Here is a 14,181-nt window from a genome sequence, read left to right on the forward strand (position 1 = left end):
TTCTCTAATGTTTCATATAATGCCAATAATGTTTCCTTATTGATTTTGTGGATGACCTGTCCCTTAATGTAGATATTAAAGTCTCTTACTAATATTGTGTTACTGTCAATTTCTCCCTTTGTATCTGTTAATATTTGTTTTATGTATCTAGGTGCTCATATATTGGGTGCATGTATACTTAGAATTGTTATATCTTCTTGGATTTATCCCTTTGTCATTATGAAATATTATTCTTTGTTATTACAGTATTTGGTTTAAAGCCTATTTTATCTGATATAAATATTGCTATTCCAGTATCTTCATGTCCATCCATGTTCATGGAATATCTTTTTCCAACTTCTTTCAGTCTGTGTGTCTTCAGGCCTGAAATGAGTCTCTTGTAGCATATTTGTGGGTCTTATTTTTGTATCTCTTCAGGCACACTATGTTTCTTGGTGGGAGCATTTAGTTTACTTAAAGAAATTATTTATAGGTATGTGCAATGGCACCCCACTCCTGCACTCTTGCCTGGAAAATCCCATGGATGCGGGAGCCTGGTAGGCTACAGTCCATGGGGTCGCTAAGAGTTGGACACGACTGAGCGACTTCACTTTGACTTTTCACTTTCATGCATTGGAGAAGGAAATGGCAACCCACTCCAGTGTTCTTGCCTGGAGAATCCCAGGGACAGGGGAGCCTGGTGGGTTGCTGTCTACGGGGTCGCACAGAGTCGGACACAACTGAAGCGACTTAGCAGCAGCAGCATGTACATCTTGTAAGTTGTTTTGGTTTTTTTTGTGGCTCTCTTTTATTCCTTTTATCTTCTTTTGCTCTTTTGTGATATAAGGTCTATTTTTAGTATTATGTTTGGGCTCCTTTTTCTTTTTTTTTTTTGTATGTGTATCTATTATATATTTTTGGTTTATGGTTACCATGCTGCTTATTTTCTTAAAAAACATAGAAAAAGACAGAAATAGAATAAAAATTTTACCTACAGTTTCATTATTCAAAGCTAACCATGGTAAAAATTTAAATATTCCTCTTCGAGTATTGTCTAATATTTACATAATTGTGATCAAAATGTTCATATGCATTGTGTCCTTTTTGCTCTTGACATTAACCTATTATCATAAACTCACAAACATCTCTCTCTCTTTTTTACTGTATACATAAACATTCATCTTCCACTACATTAACTGTTGTGTTAATATTTAAAGGTAATGCTCACCAGCATCACAAGTGAATTAGAAAGAGAAGCAAACTTCCCTCTCTTTTTCCCCCATTTCTTTCATCTAAGAAGAATGTACCACTTTCCCCCTCTTTTTCCAGTCTTTCTTGTCTCCATTCCCATGAATATTTCCTTTTCTCCTTCTCTTTCTCATCTCTCTTTCTCCTGGCCTTCTTTGTCCTTCCCACCCTCCCTTCCTCCCCATCATCTATTCATTTAATTATAATGTGTAACTGTTATGGCATCATTGTACTTGTCTGCCTTGCAGTAGACATTCAAATATGTGTTTAAGGATGGCAGTATGTCAGTTTGGAAAAACTCATCTAACTGGATTTTCTGCTTTATGAAAAGTTACCTCATTATTCAAATGAAATGGCACTGGGTTAGTCCCCTCCCTAGGACTTTGGAATTCTCATTGAACCAGGGAAACTCATTTTCACCCACATTCTTTGATCTGCATTCTTAAAGAGGTCAAACACTTCACCAGCCATAAATATCCAACCTAAAAGCCTGACTATCAGATGCAGCAGCAGTAAATTTTCAATGAGGCCATAAGAATACATTTGTGAAAAATATAAAGTTAAAATTGCTTCTGATGCTCTTAGTTAAGCAGTACACACCTAGAATGCAGCATATCCTTGCCCTCAAGCTTCCTATAGATATAAAATCTTGGATTCCAGAGGAATTATTCAGTGTAGAATCTGGAAATTAATTTAAAGGCTGGATACCGCAAGCATTAGTCTGACCTTGGATTGAACACCAGGGAGCTTGCCATGTCAAGAGGGAGTGAGTCCATTCTGTGGTTGCTGGAGGGAAGAATTGTTTGTGGATTTTTTAAAAATTAAGATTAAACGTAAAGAGAAAGTGACAGTGAAATTGTTAGTTGCTCAGTTGTGTCTGACTTTATGCAACTCTATGGACTGTAACCCACCAGGCTCCTCTGTCCATGGGGTTCCCCAGGCAAGAATATGGGAGAGGGTAGCCATTCCCTTCTCCAGGGCATCTTCCTGACCCAGGGGTCAGGTCTCCTGCAATGCAGGTAAATTCTTTACCTTCTGAGCCACCAGGGAAGCCCTAAGATGAAATATGCCTCCTCTAAAATCTACAAAAGGTCCTGATATGTGGAATATAAGTGGAAACTTAAGTAACTTGGGGGCTCCTGTAACTCCTCTTTGTAGTCAATCCATTCATCCCATCTTCTTGATTCTGATATTATTTACTTGGTTTTTGTGTTGTGGAGCTATAAATTACACATCTACCCATAAGAAAGGTGAAGAAGCCTTCAAGCAACATGTGGGAAGCTAATATTTGTTCCTGAAAATTGGAACGAATAACCATAGCATCAATGTGACTAACACCATTTATATGGATACATGGTTACTTAGCAACATCTAATCTAGAGAATAAATTATGAAAATGACTTGCATAGCCATGTCTTATAATTTAGGGTAAATTTTTATTTTTGTGGAAAACTTACTTTCTTCCTAAAATATTTCTATCCCTCCTCCATTTGGCCTTAAAAAGAATGTATTGCCTTCTTCATGGTTTTAATATATGACTTTTTCTCGTGAAACTCATTGTTGGTGCCACTGACATACAAATATTCAAACTGACCATGCTGCTCAGTTCCTTGCAATGGAATTGAATAAAAACTTGGATTAAAAGGTCAACTTTAAACTATGCATAATAAATTCACTGAGTAAAAGCTATCCCAACAACTTTCTGCACCATTTCTTCCCATCTCATTATTCATGTAGGCTTCCCTGAATTTTAAGGAGTGCAAATAAAAGAGCAGAATGTATAGACCATTGGGGCCTAGAAAATTTTTTTCATGAATAGGGAATGAAATGCAGATTGAAAAGTATTTCTTAAATTAATGAAGTCGATACAGTTGAGAGAGAAATGATGAACACTTAATATTTCCAACAGTTCAAAAGAGTAAAACCACTCCATTATTATAAAAATATCTCTTACTCTATGGTCTTCACATATTTGGTTCCATAGCCATAGTATTGAGAGCCTTACTGTTTTTGGATGATTATTTTTAATAACTGATTTTTATAACTGATACTAAACTTACTGGGATTACCCAGCAGGGTGCAGTGGGACAAAGCATGGGGATTTCTAGAAGGGACAGGTGAGCAGAATGTCTTAATATTATATTACATAGAATGCTTGTTCATGCATTATACAAATAGGTTCTGAGTAATTGCTTGTGTTAAAAAAAGTAACATAAAGATAAGTGTTTTGGATAAAGTCGAGGTTTCTTGATTTAAAAAAAAGCTAATTCTTTTGTGCACTAATAATTTTTGTAAGTTAACAGTGTAAGTCTGAATCAGATGCACAAAATAATGAGATTTTGTGTGAGTAATGCTGTTGGAGATAACATACCATTTTTTAAAATGGTTTTAGACTCCCCAGGCTAATTTCATATCCATGTTACAGTTTTAACTCATGAAACAAGTAGATGTAAATATAATCAAAGAAAATAGCAGAATTGATTCCATGGTCTCCAAGTATTTGAAAATAACATGTCTTCTTATCTGTAGTCTATTTCAACTCATGACAACCAATCATTCCTGGACTTGCCAATGCTAGAAATAGCTCTGGCTATAAGATTTACCACTCCAGACATTTTCTTTATTCCTTATTATTTTTCCATTTTTTCCTGGCAAGTCAGCCCAATTAAAAGTGCTCTTCACATTTATTTTGATGGTGATTGTTTTAATCTAGACCATTCTCCCAAACTACTATTATAACTTGCCCGTGGCTTTCATTTTCCTTTATCTATTCATTTTAGGCAACTTCCAATTCCTTGCCTTTTGATTTTCCTCTGTTTACTGTCTCTGTTTTGCCTTGGAAGATGTCTTGGAGTCCAGCTTTGGTGCTGTGAACATTACTTCCTTCTTCAGATACATGAGTAAGCAAGTTTATAACCAGGGCTGTCCAATCTAGAATGAGGACACTTATCTTTAGGACTAAGGAACCTATCCAAGAGAAACTTTAGCATCTACTTAAATCTTGGATAGTTAGGGATCAAGGAGGGACAAGAATAATATTTTTCAGGGGCTTGGGAAGCTGCAGCATTTCCCTAGGGCCTGGGTCCAGGTAAGGAGGTTAGTTAAGGTGCCTGTGGTATTCCTCCAATGTTCTTTGCTGCAGACAAGGCCCTATTCTGAGATTGAAGGCACAGCAGATAACAGGAACGCAAAGTCCAAACACAGACTCTCCTGGGCTTTATATTCTAACATCGGATTCATAATGCTAAACAACCGAGCACAAAATTAATTATGCCATCCAGATGGGACTCCACTCAGCTCCTGAAGAGCTGTATATTCCTAATTGCCCACGTTGATTGTTCAAAAACAAAACTGGCTATTAAATCTTCACTAGTCTTTAGGGTTTAAAGATATTTTATAAATTCTATTTATTAATTTTTGGCTGTGTTGTGTCTTCATTGCTGCACGGGCTACTCTAGCTGCAGAGCCCAGGCTTCCTCACTGCAGTGGCTTCTCTCGGTGCAGAGCACAGGCTCTGGGGCTTTGGGCTTCAGTAGTTGTGGCTCCCAGGCTCTAGATCACAGGCTCAGTAGTTGTGGCACATGGGCTCTGTTGCTCTGTGGCATGTGGATCCTTGATCTTCCTGGATTAGGGATTGAACCTGTTGTCTCCTGCATTGGCAGGTGGATTCCTATTCACTGACCCACCAGGGAGAGTCCTGACGAAACGTGGTCCACTGGAGAAGGGAATGGCAAACCACTTCAGTATTCCTGCTTTGAGAGCCCCATGAACAGTATGAAAAGGCAAAAAGACAGGACACTGAAAGATGAATTTCCCAGGTTGGTAGGTGCCCAATATGCTGCTGGAGATCAGTGGAGAAATAACTCCAGAAAGAATGAAGAGACGGAGCCAAAGCAAAAACAACACCCAGTTGTGGATGTGACTGGTGACGGAAGTAAAGTCTGATGCTGTAAAGAGCAATATTGCATAGGAACCTGGAATGTTAGATCCATGAATCAAGGCAAACTGGAAGTGGTCAAACAGGAGATGGCAAGAGTGAACAAGATGACATTTTAGGAATCAACGAACTAAAATGGACTGGAATGGGTGACTTTAACTCAGATGACCATTATATCTACTACTGTGGGCAGTAATCCCTTAGAAGAAATGGAGCAGCCATCATGGTCAGCGCAAGAGTCTGAAATGCAGTACTTGGATGCAATCTCAAAAACGACAGAATGATCTCTATTTCCAAGGCAAACCATTAAATATCACAGTAATCCAACTCTATGACCCGACCAGTAATGCTGAAGAAGCTGAAGTTGAATGGCTCTATGAAGACCTACAAGACCTTCTAGAACTAACACCCAAAAAAGATATCCTTTTCATTATAGGGGACTGGAATGCAAAAGTAGGAGGTCAAGAGATACCTGGAGTAACAGGCAAATTTGGCCTTGGAGTACAAAATGAAGCAGGTCAAAGGCTAATAGAGTTTTGCCAAGAGAATGCACTGGTCATAACAAACACCCTCTTCCAACAACACAAGAGAAGACTCTACACATGGACATCACCAGATGGTCAATACTGAAAGCAGATTCATTCTATACTTTGCAGCCAAAGATGGAGAACCTCTATACAGGGAGCAAAAATGGGACCAGGAGCTGTCTGTGGCTCAGATCATGAACTCCTTATTGCCAAATTCAGACTTAAATTGAAGTAAGTAGGAAAAACCACCAAACCATTCAGCTATTTCAAATCCTAAAAGATGATGCTGTGAAAGTGCTGCACTCAATATGCCAGCACATTTGGAAAACTCAGCAGTGGCCACAGGACTGGAAAAGGTCAGTTTTCATTCCAATCCCAAAGAAAGGCAATGCCAAAGAATGTTCAAACTACTGCACAATTGCACTCATCTCACACACTAGCAGAGTAATGCTCAAAATTCTCCAAGCCAGGCTTCAATAGTACGTGAACCGTGAACTTTCAGATGTTCACGCTGGATTTAGAAAAGGCAGAGGAACCAGAGATCAAATTGCCAACAGCTATTGGATCATCAAAAAAGCATGAGAGTTCCAGAAAAACATCTACTTCTGCTTTATTGAGTATGCCAAAGCCTTTGACTACGTGGATCACAACAAACTGTGGAAAATTCTGAAAGAGATGGGAATACCAGACCACATGACCTGACTCCTGGGAAATCTGTATGCAGGTCAAGAAAAAACAGTTAGAACTGGACATGAACAACAGACTGGTTCCAAATTGGGAATACGTCAAGGCTGTATATGGTCACCCTGCTTATTTAACTTATATGCAGAGTACATCATGAGAAACACTGGGCTGGATGAAGCCAAGCTGGAATCAAGACTGCTGGGAGAAATATCAATAACCTCAGATATGCAGATGACACCACCTTTATGACAGAAAGCAAAGAAGAACTAAAGAACCTCTTGATGAAAGTGAAAGAGAGTGAAAAAATTGGCTTAAAATTCAACATTCAGAAAACGAAGATCATGGCATCTGGTCCCATCACTTCATGGCAAATGGAAACAGTACATATTTTGTTTTTGAACTCCAAAATCACTGCAGATGGTGACTGCAGCCATGAAATTAAAAGATGCTTGCTCCTTGGAAGAAAAGTTTTGACCAATCTAGACAGCATATTAAAAACCAGAGACATTACTTTGCCAACAAAGGTCCATCTAGTCAAAGCTATGGTTTTTCCAGTAGCCATCTATGAATGTGACAGTTGGACCATAAAGAAAGCTGAGTGCCAAAGAATTGATGCTTTTGAACTTTTGTGTTGGAGAAGACTCTTGCGAGTCCTTTGGACCTGCAAGGAGAGGCAACCAGTCCTCCTAAAGGAAATCAGTCCTAAATATTCATTGGAATGACTGATATTGAAGCTTAAACTCCAATACTTTTGCCACCTGATGGGAAGAACTGCCTCATTTGAAAAGACCCTGATGTTGGGAAAGATTGAAGGTGGAAGAAGAGGAGGACAGAGGATGAGATGGTTGGAGGGCATTACGGACTCAATGGACATGAATCTGAGTAAACTCCAGGAATTGGTGATGGACAGGGAAGCCTGGTGTGCTGCAGTCCATGGGGTTGAAAAAAGTCAGACACGACTGAGCAACTGAACTGAACTGAGCCACCAGGGAAACCCTAAAGGTATTTTTAAAAGAAATAATTCAGTTATAAGTTGTAATCTTACTCTGATCAGTTTCTTTCACTGTGAGTTAAAACCCTTTTCAACCTTTGGACTAACAGTATTATGTGAGATGTCTTAGTTCTCAGGGAGTAGCTATATGAGAAATTACAAGAAATTTCTTATTTCTTAGCTGTGGGTGATCTCAGTGCTTTGTGGATGTTTTCCAAGGTGTTTTCAGGGATGGTCTTTTTCTTTTTTGGTTGCTGTGTATTGTACAAAACCTTGCTTTCAATGGCAGAATTAAATACACAGGGAACAAGTCCTTGGATCTGTTTCCTTATCCATTACCTGGGAAGAAGAATGGTGTTGCCTTGACCTCTCTCCCGGGTTGTAACTGTAGCTGTTCCGTGCACCGTGGTGAGATGGCACATTAGCTCTGAGCCCCTGGGGGTGCCAGGCCAGTGCTGAATAACTGATCAGGGCTGCCTGCAGTACTGTTCTGAAATGACTCAGACTCGGGCTCATCACAGAAGCAAAGTATGATTGATAAGTGCAATCTGCTGTGGGCAGGGAAGGGTAAACTCTACTGTATGAGCCAGGAAGTTTCCATTCCATATATATTGACTGCCAGGGAATGGCTTGACCTTGCAGCTTCAGTTTTAATCTTCCCCAGGTATGGCAATCATTTATTATGAGTAGAATGCTTTAGACACAACTTAGATAATCTAGCTCTCCTCACCATTCCTAATGAAGTTAAATTGATTTTATTATTCCCCAGTAGGATCACATTTAGCCTGTTGTCATTGGTGGGTTATTCCTCTTAGCCCACATTTGAGAATAAAAACTATTATTAGGTGGTGAAGATAAAATGGTAAATTGTATTCACATTGTCCTAAATTTAGGAAAGACATGTATGCCTAATGCAGAACCCTTACAAACACACACACTCTGTCTCGCTCTTTTAAAAAAAATCCCTGTGTTCATTTTACTTTACCCTTTACTGTTATTTTTTTCAATCTAGAAGAGGTTTCTAGGTGTTTTTCAGTCTAGAATAAAATTATCAGAGGGCATGTGTGTATAGACTAGTTACAAGATAGACTGTATTTCTTGTGGATCATGATCAAAACAATGTGAAAGTCACAATTCAGACCTTATTTCCTTTATAATCACAGAGCCTTAGGGGAAAGAAGAGTGGTTTCTTGCTCTTTATGGACTGGGCAGATAGCATGTCTCAGTCACATCAAATCCATGCACGGCTTTATTTTGGTTGTTCCAAAGCTTTGGAGGCATGAACTTGGACAGGAGTGGTAAGCCAAGTCTGCTTAAAATGCATTCTGCACACGTAAGATATGAAACCTTGAGCAGTTCCCCTCATGAAGGCCCAGGCAGTCATGGCTACTTTCTCCTTGCCCAGACCGATCCCCTGGAACAAGTGAAATGGCCTTAGTGCCCCGCCCAGGAGAAAACTGCTCTGTCTCCTTAGCAAAAATTAAGGCATGAACACGTATTATTCTGCCTGACCTGTGTCTAGGGGTGTGGTCCATCCCCAGTTCCTTGAACCGCAAAGAGAACTTCCTACATTTTACACTCCAGTGTACAATAGGTGCAGACAAATACTATTTGATCCCACTTGTACAGGATACCTAGAGTAGACAAATTCAGAGTCAGAGTGCATTGGTAGATGCCAGATGCTGAAGGTTGCTGGGTGGGGATATTAGTGTTCACTGGGGCCAGAGTTTCAGATTAGGAAGGTGGAAACTTCGGGAGATAGATGATGCTGAGAGTTGCAGAGTAATGTCAGTGTACTTACTGCCGCTGAACAGTGCAGTTAAGTATGGTCAAAATGGGTGTTTTTACTATGTGACCTTTACTACAATAAAAAAAAAAAAAACATTAAACATTTTTTAAAATTTCCATTTCATAGTCACTGGTGACTCCAGGGTTCCCGCAGCTACAGCCAGCTTCAGATGTTCCCAGCCGCCCGAAGAGAAGTTGATCTTGGTGTGTTTTCACTACTCAGTGACTCAGGCAGCCAGAGGGCATTTTGGGGGAACCGTCCCTAGAGTCACAAAAGCTCCCAATCTGAGGAGCAGAGTGAAGTCAAAAGGGCCATGGAGCACAGGCCACTATGCTGGCAAAGCCTGGCTTCCTGTTCTCTTCTGGCTGCAAGTGGGAGGTCAGGATCTGGATTAATAAGGGGGTGGCAGGAGGGGCTGCCTGGGGAGGCTCGGAAAGTTCACAGGGGGCCCCCTGAGGTCACCATCAGTCTCCCTGCATTAGTGTAAGACCAGTGAGTGAGTCCTTGTTTGAATGATGTGATGTGCTCAGTCCAGCCTGACTCTGTGACCCCATGGACTGTAGCCCACCAGGCTCCTCTGTCCACAGGACTTCCCAGGCAGGAATACTGGAGTGGTTTATCATTTCCTCCTCCTCCAGGGGATCTTCCCGAGCCAGGGATTGAACCCACATCTCCTGCATTGGCAGGAGGATTCTTTGCCACTGAACCACCAGGGAAGCAATGATGTGGTGAGGAAACATGAAATTTCACTTTGAGATTTTTAAGGGATAAGTGAAGTAAAGTCGTTCAGTCATGTCCGACTCTTTGCGACACCATGGACTGTAGCCTACCAGGCTTCTCAGTCCATGGAAATTTTCTTGCAAGAGGGGTCAAACGCCTAGCTCTCCAGCAGACTGGCGGGATTTGGAGAGAAGCCTTGTGGGGGAGGCCTCCAATGGGGAGTCTGGGATAAATCTCAGTGGTTTTGTTCCCCCTCAACTTCAGCCAACTATATTCTTCTTGCCAAGCATCCATTTACTATCACTGGCAAGATTTTCAGGGTACATAGGGCATGAGTCTCTTTCAGGAAAATCTTAGAACAGTGGACATACTTTCATATTTCATAGGCTGTGAATACATCTTTAGTAATGACTAGATGACAGCTGAGCCTGGAACGGCCAGTGAAGGAGAAATCAGTAACCGGTGCTGGGAAGGTCACGCCCTCTCCCTGCTCCTCCCCGCTTTCTAGCCTCGTCCTTTAGGGTGGGCACCATCCAGGGCAGTGGTCTGCAGGTCTTTTTTCTGTTGGTTAGTCACTCAGTCGTGTACAACTCTTCGCGATCCCATGGACTATATATAGCCTTCCAGGCTCCTCGGTCCATGGAACTCTTCAGGCAAGAATACTGAGTGGGTTGCCATTTCCTTCTCCACCTTTCCTGTTGGTGGTTCTCAGTTACATGAGTCAACAAAGGAGCTTGACTGAGCTTTTTTAAAGCTCTTTAAATTGAAGTAGGAAGTACAGGCTTCCCTGGTGGCTCAGTGGTACAGAATCTACCTGGAGACTCAAGAGACGTGGGTTCGATCCCTGGGTCGGACAGATCCCCCGGAGAAGGAAATGGCAACCCACTCCAGTACTCTTGCCTGGAGAGTGCCACGGTCAGAGGAGCCTGGCGGGCTCCAGTCCATAGGGTGGCAGAGCCAGCCATGACTGAGCAGGATGCGGGGCAGGCAGGGCTGAGCAGCTGGTTCACAGTGTTTCAGGCGTGCTGCTTCAGTTTTAGGGGTATTTCTTTTCTAGATTCTTTTCCATTATAGGTTATCACAGGATATTGAAGTACAGTTGCCTGGGCTCTGTAGTAGGTCCTTGTTATTTTATAAATATATAGTAGCGTGCCTCTGTTAATCCCAAATCCCCAGTCTACCCATCCCCCCCGACTCCTTCCCTTTTGGTACAGGTTTGCTTGATACCCCAGACCCTCTGTACAGCTGTCTCTGCGGGGGCCAGGGGGACGCGGTATAGGGATGGGAGCTCTGGGCTCTGCATTTGTGCCGAGAGGAGGCAGAAGGCTGGAGAACCGGCTCTCCCACTGCAGCACTGACTGTAGGAGCACTGTGGTACTCCCAGCCGTGCCCTGGTCCCTTCTACTTCCCCAGAGGGCCTCCTCCACCAATTTTCTGCACTTCTCTACTGTGGAACCAGTTCCTTTCCTCTGTTGGTTCTTTTTTCTCTAGCACGTGCAATGATTTCTGAAGGCAGTTTAACCTGTCCCTCCTTCCAAAGTCCGGCAAGGTAGACAGGTGCTACCTAGAACCCCCATGTTATAGATGCGGCAACAGGTCCAGAGAGATTTAAGTGTGACCATGCAGCACGGGGGCTCTAGAAAGTAACTTCTGTGGAGGCTAGAGAAAGTATTCACCACCACCCCAGGTTGCTCTCGAAAATCAGGTGTGTGAAGAACTGCAGCTGTGAATCAATCTTTGAGTAGTTTTTATTTGGGGGGTGGGTACGTAACATTGATTAAGAAAGATTGGTCATCATAAAATACAGGTGAGAAAATGGATTGTCTTCTTGAAAAACTGACCACAGACAGGCAGGTTGATAACTAAATATATTTATTTCACATCTGGATTCAGTTTCACGTGTATTTGCATAAATAATTTAAAAATGATCTCTAATGATTAACTATGCACAACCACATGCGAGTTCAACGGGCCCCGCTTTCACTCTCCACTTACAACGCGACCCTCCCCCTGCCGTAGCACCAGAGAGGAGCGAGAGGCCGCTCTCATTCTTTAACTCTCATTCAAGCACTGGGTTTGTGTCATGTACAGCAGCTGGGTGCGTTCTACTTGTTTTAAATTTTAACAATCAGGCTAGTGATTTTTTATCATTAAAAGATAATACCCCAAACTGTTAAGGTCAGAATAAAATGGTGCGGTTCTAGCATCCCAAGCTAGAAGGAATTATTTTTTTCAGTGAAAGGTCCACATAAGACAGAGAGCTAACATTATGACATAGAAGCAAGCGTTTAAGGATCAACAGGAGGAGGTGTATGTGCTGGACAGTACGGAACCTCAGAGCTTTCTCAGCTTCAAAATTACAAAGCGTTTTCTGGGGGTACATGGAGTGATTAATAAGAGTGATCAGGACTGAATTTGAGAGTGAGATGACCCACGTTAGTTTTCCAACTGAATTTAATAGAGCATATTTACTTTAAATAATAACGACCACCCCCCCGCCCTCCCTCCCCCACCCCAAAGTTGGAGTAAAACTGAAATCTGTCATCTATAGTGCTCCCTGAATGATGAGAACATGAACAGTCTTTAAAACTAGCGGGCCTCCCAGGGGACAGGTTGAGAGTCCTGCCAGCCAAGGTGGACTGTTCTGTTGAGCACGATGTTGGCAAATGAGGTATGTCAGAGGCACAGCGACGGAGGCGAGTACCGGTCAGTTTTTATGGCCATGGTCCAGAGCAGGGGATGGTCCGTCTCCACAGTCACAACACCAGCTCCGTCGTAGGTGTTGGAAGTGCTGACTAGTGTTCCAAAGCCAAGCATCTGATGTGCTGTAAGAACGTAAGAAAACAAAGGTTTGGTGAGAGCCAACTTCCCTCCAGTGTAGAATGACTTTGTTGAGAGTTACCAAAAAGCAATTAAGCACACACTTGGAATTAATAGATAATCTGTAAGTGAGATTCTAAAGCTGAAAGTTTCTATAACTTGCTGTGACCACTCCTCCTCGAGTGGGCTACTCTGTTTATCCGTTTGCAGTATATGTCAGTCTCAACACTAAATTTCAGTAAAGTGTTTTCTTTTTCTTCTTTACCAATTGTAAAACCAACATCCATTTCTGTAATAGGTTACTTACTTCCTTGCCTGCGTGCAATTTTAATTTTTTTGATGATTCAGAATTAAAATTTTAATATTTAATTAAGCTCTATAAAAAGGCAGTTTTAGTTTCAGTATAAATGATATGGGACAGAAAACTAATTATTAAAAAAAAACAAAACAGTATAGGATTTGGGTTGTTTTTTCCCTCATAAAGAAAGACAAGCCAAAGTGAACAAGGCTTGCTTTGTGTAAAAATAATTGGAACTCAGAGGTCAAAAAGCAGACTTCCAGGTCATTACTTAATTGTCAAAGGTTTTGGAGTGATGTTGTATTATTAAAATTTATATATTTATAAATTACATAAATCTGTACACAAGTATATATATATATTTCCTAACAAAAGTTTGCTGAAGTTAACATGTAGGAATCCATTGGTAACCTCATTTCCCTTTGCTTATAAAAGAGCAGTTCACATTATCGACATGACTGTCCTGTCAACATGCCCTGATATACTCAGAAGAAATCAGAAAGGGAAAAATAAATGCAGAGAAATAAACAAATGTCAAGAGCCAGAAAAGGCCTCTTTTTCTTCCGACAAAGTGCAACTATGAGGTTGCACAGCTTTGAAGTAAATAAAATAATTCAATTATAATGGTCCCTCCCCGCTAGAGGGAGCCTGTTATTCTTCTGAGGAAATCTTGAAAAGGCAATTTAAAAATTCAGAAACAGTATTATAGGATAATATATCATCAGTATTACCAGTTCACACAGGTTACTTTCTAAAGTCAAACTATTTCTTTTTCATAGTTGTCAACACGTTTACTAATGCAAACAGGAAGTTACAAACTGAAACTGCAGGAATGCAGAGTCAGGCTCATGTGACTGTTGCCCTAAGAGGCAATTCAGTGTTTTTGCCTCTCCAGTAATCTGGAGCTTTTCTTAGATGAGGTTTCTGAATGATATGAATAAACGTACACATTAAATTTACAAATCTAGCATAATTACATATACAGAGGGTTAGGGTGATGGTTGTGGAGGGAGTCACAGGAAGTCTGTTAAGGAAAGAAGCCTTGTTCTCCTAAAGGTTGGGGAACAGTTCACACATTTCATACCATTTATTCAGAAAGGCAATTTAGGGGGCTTCAGAGGACTAGCTTTAGAGCTGGAAACACCCCAGCGGAGCACTGGGTACACACAACCCACCTGGACTCAGTGC

The 14,181-nt window shown here is 41.3% G+C and overlaps 1 protein-coding gene and 1 long non-coding RNA gene across 2 annotated transcripts in view; one reads left to right on the plus strand and one right to left on the minus strand.

Annotated features, from left to right (window-relative positions):
- LOC123334844 overlaps positions 1-14,181 on the plus strand; it is a 63,505-nt gene that overhangs the window by 34,246 nt on the left and 15,078 nt on the right. The window lies entirely within an intron of this gene.
- The window catches only part of TPK1 (thiamin pyrophosphokinase 1), a 386,269-nt gene continuing 383,818 nt past the window's right edge, over positions 11,731-14,181 (minus strand). Inside the window, exon 10 of the mRNA XM_044947010.1 lies at positions 11,731-12,700. Within this exon, the coding sequence (XP_044802945.1) occupies positions 12,552-12,700 (149 nt within the window). The 3' untranslated portion in view covers positions 11,731-12,551. The remainder of the gene's footprint in view (positions 12,701-14,181) is intronic.

Source organism: Bubalus bubalis, chromosome 8 (assembly GCF_019923935.1).
Source record: "Bubalus bubalis isolate 160015118507 breed Murrah chromosome 8, NDDB_SH_1, whole genome shotgun sequence".
Classification (NCBI taxonomy): Eukaryota; Metazoa; Chordata; class Mammalia; order Artiodactyla; family Bovidae; genus Bubalus; species Bubalus bubalis.